General features: G+C 50.3%; 1 protein-coding gene across 1 annotated transcript in view; it reads left to right on the top strand.

Moving 5' to 3' along the window:
- Positions 1–1,465: 1,465 nt before the first annotated feature.
- Positions 1,466–11,208, top strand: part of LMX1B (LIM homeobox transcription factor 1 beta) — a gene marked incomplete at its 5' end in the record, with an annotated part of 161,240 nt that continues 151,497 nt past the window's right edge. Inside the window, 2 exons of the mRNA XM_080401025.1 lie at positions 1,466–1,604; positions 1,912–2,098. Of these exons, the coding sequence (XP_080257151.1) occupies positions 1,466–1,604; positions 1,912–2,098 (326 nt within the window). The remainder of the gene's footprint in view (positions 1,605–1,911; positions 2,099–11,208) is intronic.

Genomic DNA, 11,208 nt, shown 5'->3' with positions numbered 1-11,208 from the left:
CCCTTCCTTCGGCAGGGTCACAGCATATCACGGGTCACATTAAGAAACTCCGCACGGAATCCTTTCCGGATTTTCATTTCCTCAGATTTAGATTTTTAACGGCATCGTCAAAAAAACAAAAACGAAAGGAAAGCCCGAGACGCGGGGTGCCGGGCGCTCTCCCCCTAGCACGGGGGGCGCGGCGGGGATCGCTTTTCCTAAGAGGGGAGAGAAGCGCGGGGGGTCGGGCACTGCGGCGGCCGCCCCGCACACCGCGGCCAGGCGCGCGCCCCGCGCCCCCAGCCCGGCCCGCTGCCGTGTTTGGGGAGCGGGACCGGGCGCGGAGCCGCCGCCGATCGCTGCTGGGCCGCGGCCGGAGGCTCCCGCAGCCCTGGGGCCGCTGCTCGGCGAGGGGCCGCCGGACGCTCCCGCGGGCCGCGGCCGGGCCCGCCGGCGGGGAGTCCCGCCGCGACGGTGCGGAGCCGGCCCGGCGGACCGGGGCCGGCGCGGCGCCGCCCTACCCACCGCCCCCCGCGCCCCGTCCCGCGTCCCCTCCGGCGTCGGCCGCCCCGAGGGGGCCGGTCCCATCGCCACCTGCCCGCGGCCCGGCGGGGGGACGCGCGCTGCTACCTACCCCGGGCAGGGCAGGAGCCAGGAGCCGCCGTCGGGCCGGGATCGGGGTGGGGAACAGAGCGGCCGGGGCTCCGGTCCGCCGCGATTCTCGGCGACCGCGGTCTGCCCCCCTACCCCCGACCTCCGGGCCCGGCCCGCAGTGGGGCGCGCCCCGGGCCCGGCCGCCCGCGCCCCCTGCGCCGCTCGTTCGCGCCGGCCACCCCGGGGTGCGCGGAGCCCGCCCGCCCCGCGCCCCGGGCGCCGCCGCGCTTCGGGGGCCGCGGGGGCCCGGCGGGGCCAGGGCACTATTTGACGTCGAGGAGACGGATCACCGCGGCGCAGCGATACGGCGCGCACCAATGGAGTTCAAATGTCAGCAAGTTTGAGGAGGGGTGAGGCGCCGGGGGGTGTGTTCCTCCGCCGCGGCCCCTGCTCTAAACGGCGCGGCTCCTCGGGACGCCGCATGGCACATGGGCTGCGGAGCGCCGGGGAAGCCCCGCCGCCCCGCCCGGCCCCGCCGCGCCGCTCCGCCCGGCCCGGCCCCGGGAGGGCCCTCCGCGGAGGGCGTGGGGCTCCGGCGCTGTCGGCGAGCAGGTGACACCGCGGGCTGCCCTGCGCCGTGTGCGCGGCATGTGCGCGCCCGTGTAGCGCGGGCTGCCCCCATGGGCAGCGGCGCCGGCTCTTTCCTCTGCCGTATCTGGAAGTCCAGGCAGGAAACGCTCCTCATGTCTCCCAGATAAAAATAAAAGCGACTCCCTCCTCCCGGCCGCAGAGTGTCCCCGAGCTCGGCCAGACGCGGGGCTGAGCCGGCCCCGCCGCCCGGCAGCCTCTGCCCCACCGCCCCGGAGCGCCGGGCAGCGCCGCCGCCCGCCCCATGGACATCGCAACAGGTCCCGAGTCCCTGGAAAGGTGCTTTACGCGGGGCCAGTCGGACTGCTCAAAGATGCTGGACGGTATAAAAATGGAAGACCACCCTCTGCGCTCGGGTCCGGCCACGTTAGGAGTGCTGCTGGGTGAGTTGCCGCTCGCTTCTCGGCTTCGCCAAAAGCCACCCCAGGGCTGCGCCCCGGCGGGGCCCGGCCGGGCTGCGGCCGCCTCGCTCCGGGGCTGCCGGCGGGCGCGGAGCTTTCTCGCCGACGTTTGCGGGGCGCGGGCTCGGCGGCGGCCGTCAAGCCCGATGTCGCCGAGCCGCGGGGCCGGCCGGGCTGAGCTGCCCGCCGGCTGCCCCGGGGCGGGGGGGTGGGGGGGTAGCGGGGCCGAGGTCGGGTCGGGAGAAGGGGGTCGGGGCCGGCGCTTCACGCCGCTGTCTGCCTTTCGCAGGGTCGGACTGCCAGCACCAGGCCGTCTGCGAGGGCTGCCAGCGGCCCATCTCGGACCGGTTTCTGATGCGGGTGAACGAGTCCTCCTGGCACGAGGAGTGCCTGCAGTGCGCGGCGTGTCAGCAAGCCCTCACCACCAGCTGCTACTTCCGGGACCGAAAGCTCTACTGCAAGCAGGACTACCAACAGTAAGAGCGCGGCGGGGCGCGACGGGGCCCGGCCCGGCCCGGCGGCGCGCAGCGGGCTGGGAGCCTGCTCCCGGGCGGGCCGGGGCCCGGCGGAGCGGGGAGACGCCGCGGCTGCGCGGAAGGCGGCCCCGGCGAGCGGGGACCTCGGCGGTGCGGTGGGCTGGAGACGGGCGGCGGCGGGAGGGTCCGGAGGAACCTGGAGCCGCGGCGCCCGTCCCAAGCAGGGAGCTGCGCCCCCACCGCCTCCGCTCCCCGAGCCCCGCAGCGCTCGGACCCGCCGCCGCCCGGGACCCCGCGGCGCCGTCGGAGGCGGGCCGCCCGCTTCGGCTCGGCCCCGCTCGGCCCGGCCCGCCGCAGCTGTCGCCGCCCGGGCAGCGCCGCGTTCAGAACCGCCCCGCGGGGCATTTCTGCCCGGGGCGAGCCCGGCCCCGCCGCCCCGCGGAGAGGCCCCGCGGCCAGCCCAGGGCGCGGAGCGGGGCGGCTGCGGCGAGCCGCCGGGCGGCGGGGCCGGAGGGCTCGGCGGGGCCGTCGGTGCGCTGCCCCGGGCCGGCCCGGCTGGGCGAGCCCGTGCGCGGGGCCGCCGCCGTCGGGCGCGGAGGGTGCGCGGCGGCCGTGGCGATTCCCGCGGGGTCTGGCGCCGGCCGTGCCTCCGCGGCCGGGCGCAGCGGGAGGAGCCCGGCGCTGGCCTCGTCCCTCCCGGCCCGGGCGCTGCCCGCGCTTTATTTTATTTAGGCTTTATCCCCAAATGTCAGGCTTTGTCGGGAGGCGGCCCCCCGCCGCGCCGCGTCCCTGCGCGGAGACAGAGCCCCTGCCCCGCGCCGTGTTTGTCCTCCCCTGCAGAAGCCCACTTCATGCTTGTCACCGAAATTGAGGATCCTTTTTGTGCCGGGAGGGGGGTGAACATGGGCACTTCAATCACTAGGACATAATATGGCTCTGCTAGAAGTCTGGCAACAAACAAAGAACAACAACTATTGGTTTGCATCAACTTTTGTCAGGCATTCAGCAGGCTTCCAGAAAGGCCTGAAGTGGCTTAGTGGCAACAATGTGCATTTCATAGCTACAGCATGAAAATCCATCTCCATGGAAACTGGTAGTAAATGCTAACATGACATGCTGAGTATAAATATTGTTAGGGTTATAACTCTTGTATAAATGGCCCAGATAAATGTCCCCCTGTTTAGGAATTACAACAAGACGTGTTATTTCATACCGCAGCCCTCACCAGCACGCTACTAGCGAGCCTGCCACGGGCCCGGGTGCTTCACATGAAAATAACAGTGCTTGCCTCTGCTGGGCCACCGCGAGCCTGCCCTTGCCGGGGCCGCGGCCGCAGCTTCAGCCTTGTCTGGATTTTCTCATCCCCCCTGCGCAGAGAGCATAGCCACGGACTTTGTCTTTTATTTCTACGCAAAATCAAAACACCGTGGTAGCTGGAGTTGGAGGTCGGTGGAACTTCTGCCTCTGTAGGTAGTGCTGCCTTAGGTAGTTTTGTTCGTCAGGGGAGAATTTAGAAGAGTCTTTAGGCTGCCTAAAAACGTGTTATTTGGCGGTGTAAATATTTACATTAATTACAAACAAATGTACCCTCTAAGACCGGCATTTAGTCTCTGTAAAATAAAGGATGACTCTTCGCGATGTAAAAAGCAAGATCGTAGACTATTGCTTTGTAAAAACAGAAACACTTTTCTGGCTGAAAATTGAAAAGTCACCACTTCAGAACTTGCTGTATTATCACAGGTGTCCAATTGTATTGGGGGGAAACAGGGTAACCAGGCTGACGAGCAATAAAAAGATATCAACATGTTAGCCTTTGTTGAATCCCAGCACCTAGTGTGACATTACATGGTAACCTGCTGTGTGTGCCCCTAAGGACTGACAGCAGCAGCAGCTCGTGGAAAGGGGAGGGGAGACACGGTGAATCAAAATTTGTTTTCTCTGAAATTTTATTAGCCCAAAAGAGCAAACGTGAAACTCCGCTGACATTGCTTGTGTGCTTCCCTGTCTGCTGCCTTTTAAACTTGGAGAAATACTCTTATCATAGCTAAAGGATAAAAATAGCTATTTGTACATGCAAGCGGTTCTCGTGGGCTGTGTGATGCAGATGGTCGGTTTCATCCCTGAGAGTGTGGAGGGAGGAGTGAAGCCATGAGCAAGTTGTGCAAGCCATCTCTAGCGTGCTGGTACAACCATCACCCTGTGCTGCAACATAACTGGGATGTAAAATGCCTATATGTGGAGTAAGCGTGCTTTGGAGTAGTGAGATGGAACGGTATCAGCACAGAGGAAGACTGGTATCAGCAAAATCAGATGCTTTTTGTTATCCTGAGTCTCGTTTACAGACCACGGGGTGTGTGTGTATAAGAATAAAGATTACTTAAATATCTCAGTTACTAAAATTTGCTTTAAATAGATTTTTCTGTACATAGTAATGTAATTTAAAGGTCAGCTTTCTCCAGAACTCCCAGGACTATAATCAAGTGCTGTGTGTGTATCTTTGGAAAACTGGTGTCTCGTCTTTCTAATGAAAGCAAGCTTCTGATGGGTCAGATATCAGACCTTAAACCTTTCACTGGGTCAGGAATGATTACTGCCCATCCTTGGTTGAGGGCATTTCACATTAGGGGGAAGGGTGAAAACATTTTTTTTTTTTAATAATAATAAAGTTGTTGGCTGTTTGAAGCTACCCCTATGCTTGGAATGTTAGAATAAATCCTGGGGGAGATGAGTTAGTGGCCCAAGCACAGTGTGAGGTAGCCAGAGGTACCTGATAAGTGCAATTGTTCAATTTATCACAAAAATATCATCAGTACATCAGTGGGACCAGTGGGACAAGCTATGCATGTATTTTAGATTCTTTTTATACGAGAGATTCAACAAATTTTTGCACAAGTACATCCTGATCTTTTTCAGCGCAAAGCACTTACTTTGCTAAAATTTAAGATTTGGAGTGTCACAGGTACATTTGTTTGCAAGGTTTTTAAGGTGGAAAAAAATTAAGAGTAGTGCAATGGCACCAGGGAGGCTGATTCTCGCAAGCCCAAGTCAAACAGAATCTCTTTGATTGTAGTGAGAGCTTTGCCAAATTGCAGGATTGTTGCACATTTGGAACCTTACACTTACACTTTTTTTCTTTAAAAGAAGTTTTCTTTCTGACAAACTGAAACCTTCAGAATGGATGTTTATAATAAATAGGATGTTTGTGGTAGTTATATGTCGGTTCTTTGCTTAAATGAATTTATTTATTGTACCACTCATAACAGTGCTTCCTGCTATAAAACATTAGTAATTATAAATATTACATTTCTTCCCCATTTGTATATTTTCATTTTTTTATGATTGTGCCTCTCTGGTTTGTTTTTAGCTCACTGCTCAGTGTTACATAATGATTTGCCCTAGTTATTGCTGATATTAAAAAAAAGATATGCTATGAAAAATAACTCTTTCAGATTACATATTTAATATATAAGAAATGCGTATGATTTCTAGAAGGATCCATGTTCCTATTCCAGCTTTGGAAATAAAGGCTGCTAAAGAGGTCATTTATGCAGGGGGTAAGAGAGCAAACAATCACAGCTGCTATTTCATAATTTTTCATTAGTCCATTTTAAGTTTTGCTTAGGGTGGGAAAGAGAAATATTCAGATTTTTGTTAGAGTCTTCAAGATATGGCAGGCATTGTTTTAGCATTGTTATTGGGTGCTATTAAAAAAAGACCTACCCATATATTTCTGGTATGCCTTTATACTGTTCTTCATCTTTGAGTCCTTTCTCATCGGTGACTGGGCTTATTTTTTACGTACAGGCAGCATGGAGCAGCATGTACCTCGCAGCAAGGAAGGGAAATGCTGCGAAGCCTTGTTGCTGCAGGGAAATGTTACCTTCCCCAAATTTTGGAAATTCTGTCACATGAATATAATACTGAGGCTGATGTTTCTCAGTTCAGCTGCATTTTACATTTGAAATAAGACAAAAGCTTCCTAGTAGTGAACATCTCTTATTTTTGTGACTGTTATTTTTCTTTCAGAGCGAGCAAGCGTGTGTCTGTCGTGAGCGCAGGCTGTGGAATGTAGGCAGGATCCGTGGTACAAGAGGTGACTTGAGCTCCTAGATTCTGCTACATGCAGAATGGGTAATAACTGTTTGCTAACGGGAAGATTTGTATTTGTTTTCAGTTTTACTTTTTTTTTTTTTTTTTAAAACCGGAGGAGCACCATACATGTTGTTATGCACATCAGTGCAATCGTTCATGTGAACTCGGCAAAATCATGTAGAGCAGGGGTGTCCCCCTCCGCTTCGTTTGCCTCTTGTGTCAGACTGGCTGTAGTACTTGTGTGTGTGTCGTTAGGAAATAGCATAAAACCTGACTGAAACTGAGAGATGAGGAGTAGCCTAAGCACATGCCCAGGACATGGAGTAATGATTAAAGTTATGTCATCTGGTAAAAATGCTTTTAAAAGTTGCTGAAACACTCTGCCACTTTTGCTGAAAATGCAACCAGCCCTGCGCTATCACCCACGTCAGCCTGATTAAAAATTCTCTGTACGATCAGGCTGTCGTAGCATCTCAAAGCAACCTCAGAAGCGGGAGCCTTGAGGAAATGTAGCTGTTATTTCTGCCGATGACGTCAGCAGAGTAGCCACGACTGGGCCGAGCCCCCACGGGTCCCCCCATCGCTGCTGTGTAGGGAGGCAGCAGGGCAGAGAACGGGACGGGCACTGGGCACCGGCGCAGCAGGGCCAGCCGTGAGCCGGGCGCTGGGCGGGAGTTAGGCACAGTAAATACCAGCGGGGATCCGGGCTGGAACGTGGTTTAAGAATTTGGGGAGACATTTTGGTTTCCTGCTACAATCGTGGTAACCTTATTGGACAAAATCATTGCGATGGTAATATGTAATTTGCAGTAATCCAGGGTAGAAAATGATAGGGAGGATCTTTTTTGCAATGTAGGCAATACACAATTAGATTAATAAGAGGATAATTTATAATGCTTAACTACTAACCTGAGAAAAAATAACCAACAAATTAGAAATGTGTTGCAAAAATTTCCCCACCAAAATACACAGCAAACAGGAGCATTTTTTATTCTGTTCAGAAATCATGTCTATTATTTTACGGCCTAAACTTTTGAACTGGTTCAGAGGCACACGTCACACCTTTTCAACTATCAATAATATATCATGATAAAATAGCTGGATTATAATGTCTCTTCTTAGACTAATTATGTTATTAGTGTATTTCAACTGTAAATACATACCCCCCTTGCTTGCCTCTGTTGTGGAGCAACGTATAAAGCAGAGTACATCTGAAAATGCCTACTGCTATGGGGAACTTGAAAGGTGGATACATATCTAATAGCAAGTACAGCCTGCTCAATTTAGTCAGATAGTTGGGAAGAAACACTTGGGAGAAAAAGGAGTATACTTTTCATAATGCAGCTGTGATTTTTATTTTTCATTCCAGACAAAATCCAAATTTACACTAAATCTGCTACTTCTTGTTGTAACAGGAATTGATTTCACTTTATTTAATATCTCCTTCTCCTGGGATGAAGAGTAGAGCAGATATAGTGAATTATCAGAGGAGAGCTTGAGTTCCCTGCGTGCTCAGTGTGTGTGTAAGTCAGCAGGAGGTTTCAGTGCTCAAGAGTGGCTGGGGCCCTCCCGGGGTGTAAGGACACGCAAACGACACGCACGCCGACCGCCACCGTGCCGGGGAGCGAGGCGTGCGAGCGCTTGGGCGCTCAGACACCCGTACACCTCCCGCCCTGGCACACGTACACAAAGAAGCCCACGGATGTCTGCTGACATGCTCAGTGGGGTAATCTGGGGGGGAGAGAGGGCTTGGTAAAATACTGCATTTTTCTTATCACTGCTGAGGCGAAGAGCAGGCAAGTTCATTCTCTGGCTGGCTGGTTTGCGCAGGGCTCCCTGTGCTCTTCTGTTCTTGTGGCAGTTTTGGAAGAATGTGGTGTGAAAATGTAACAACAATATTTCCTGGTAATATTAGAGAGGGATTTTCTGCTGCTTGGGCTGGCTTGGACCATGTCAGGAGTTGCGTAAACTGCAGATTCACAAAAAGGTTGTGAATTTTAAACCCCAGCGAGATGGAAAAAGACTGTTACAGTATCCTCCGTGAAGGGTGTACTAGGTCAAACAAGAGACTTGCAGAAAAACCCAGGGATAAATGCTTCTCTTTGCCTACTTTTTTTGCCCGCATGATATGTCATGTTATTGCTCAAGCGAGGTAAGAAAGCAAGCAAGTAAATAAATAAAACTGTGAAGTGAATTGTACAGTGATCTCCAGTAAAGGTAAACAAACTGGGTATTGCTCTTGGATGGTTTAGTGGTAGAAAGGTTTTTTTGGCATGATTTAGGGATGATTGCATTACTCACCAGGCAGAGATTGACTCATAATGAAATGACAGTTTCTTGTTCGTTGCAAAACATAAAAACTCCACATTTGTTCTGAAACAAAGAATAAGGTTAGTTGTGACAGTGTGACGTGAACCTTGACAGCTGAGTCTCTAGCAGCCAAGTAATGAAACTAGAGGAGTTACTTTGGATTTACGTGGGTGCGAGTAAGAACAGAAATTTCCTTTCTTTAAGTGAATTGGAATAAATATGTGAAGCAGACAGGGAATGATTATTGAATATACACCTTGCAGACTATGTAATTGCAGTATGCTATATATAAAGCTATGAATTAAAACTGATTTTTGTTTGATAAGAAAGTACTAGAATTTTTTTTTAGAAAGCAGAGGTGTTTTCTGAGTTAAGGTATTTTTAAAAATCTAACAACAGGGAGGTATTATTTTGCAGCAGTGGGAGCTTTAACAGCACTGGTAACATTTAGGGAAGGAGACACCACTTTTCTCCATTATTAACTAAGCACAAAAAAAAAAAAGTGAACAACTTCATATTTAATTTAAAATAAGTGTTGAAAGTAAAGCTAGACTTCTGAGTTTGAGAATAGAGACCATAAGAGAGAAAAAAATGACAATGCTTGTAAGGTAAAATGAGCTGACTTTTGGTTTTAAATGAAATACTCTCTGGTGTTTATAACATGCATGGTAATATAGATCTAAATCTTGCATGCCTTGCTAAGGCAAATTATTCACTCTTTCTAGATGTCTCATTAAAGTTAACATAAAATTGAGGCAGATCCTTGACTTTTTTAAACTTTTTTTTCTTTTCTTGTTAAATGCTAACCATACATTTACTTTGTTCTTTATATGTCTTGCTTTGCATAGACTGATATTCCTCAAATGAAATATTGTCTTATTCTTGTTTTACTTTTTGATATGTCTGCAATTGCTCTGAACATATCCTGACAAACTTGTCCAATTGCTATGACTGACGCAGTTGTCAAGACCAGATCCAGCCCCTGGCATCAGTGGGTGCCATGGGAAGTGTGGGCTCATTACTGCTGCGAGAGGGATGTCAGGGGGGGTGTCTTTGCAGACCAGCCATTTTGAAAAATAGGCTCTGACTGTGACCAAACAAATTACTGATAACAAATATTTCCTCCTTTTATATGGCCAACACATACACAGAATATATGTGTTGCCATTGCCCTTTATTGGATGTTAACTATACCTTATAAGTAGAAAGCACCATTTGTGGCATATTGTGTGATTTTAATGCAGATTATGTAGAAGCAAAACCCTTGAAATGAAGCCTCTTGTATGCAATGTGATCTCAAGAAGGTAAAACATCCAGATCAGTATTACCAGAGGAATGCAGGTTCTGTTACGCCAACTTTTGTGACTGAGATGGAAATGTAGCAGCCCAGCTAAACCCACCTGCGTGCTCTCATTGTGATGCGTGTACAGAAATGGGGCATTTTACTCACCTTTCAAAAACTATTTGCCTGTGGGCAGCTGAACAAGCAGACATTTGCGAGAATGTATTTCAGTAAAGGAATCATTAATGGATTAATTCCAGTTTGTTATTTTGTTTGGTTTGAAATTTTACAGTCATCTTCTTTATAGATAGAGCAGAACTGCTACGGCACAAATTAATTAAATGCACTTAATATCAATGTAAACAAGGAATAACATAGTTCTTGGGAACTTTATGAGGGTTTATACTCTGATGCTCCTGTAACCATCTAATACATTTACAGAGAACACTTGTTGTGGAGGTCATTTGCTTTCTTTCAGAACATATTTTTTTTTTAATATGCACAAAATTTTCCTTTGCAAATGTTGACGTGAACTTGTGAACATGCAACTCCTATTGACTTCAATAAGAGCCATCCTCGCTCATCAAAGGACAGAATTTGGCTCTTGATTTTACTGCAATCAGTGTATTATTTATAATCTACAAGAGTGCACATGCACTCTCCCAGTAAAAGCTAATGGAATTTATGTGCACATGCTGAGGACCGAATCCTCCTGGTAGCTGTTAGGAAGTTTACTTTCATGTGTTTGTTCCTTGGTGTAACCTGGATCACCATCCACTGATTACAAAACCAAAACCAAACCAAACCAAAAAAGGAATAATAGTTGGCATTAGTAATACTTTTTTAGTTACTTTTATTATAGGTTATTATTATGATAGGAAGAAAATAAATTTGAATTTGCTGAAGAAATTATTAATATGGTTTTAAAGCATTTCTAATTACAGCCAGTGGTTACTTGTTGTTCTCTCAGACTGATAGAAACATCATTGCTTTCTTACAGTAGTTTTTCCTTACAAATGGAGCGCTGGTGCCTTCCTCAAGTATTCCTGAGAAATCCCATTTGTTGTGGAATGTGGATGTGGCCCGGTGTGCCTGGGGATAGCATCTGCTTGCCGGTGGTGGGGCTCGGCAGAGTGTTGGGCACCGCTGTCTGCCACAGCTGGAGCTGGGGTCACTGGGAGCTCCACGGGACCGGACCCTTGGGCCACAGCATGATACTCGCCAAAACTCATTAGTGAGAAAGGTTACAGTTCTCATTAGCATCCATTCCACAGAACAGTTGTTTTCGACCTGTGGGATCCTATCCTTTGACATAATCAGCTTGCCTACAGCTAGCCTTTTTCCATCACCTGGCAGAGCTGCTTCCCAATGGAAGCAGCTTCTCTTTCTGCTTTTTGATTTTTTCTATCATGTCACAACCTCAATC

This window comes from Falco punctatus, assembly GCF_963210335.1.
Source record: "Falco punctatus genome assembly, chromosome: 9".
Taxonomy (NCBI): Eukaryota; Metazoa; Chordata; class Aves; order Falconiformes; family Falconidae; genus Falco; species Falco punctatus.
The sequence above is the reverse complement of the archived record's forward strand: the minus strand, read 5'-3'. Positions and strand labels throughout refer to the sequence as shown.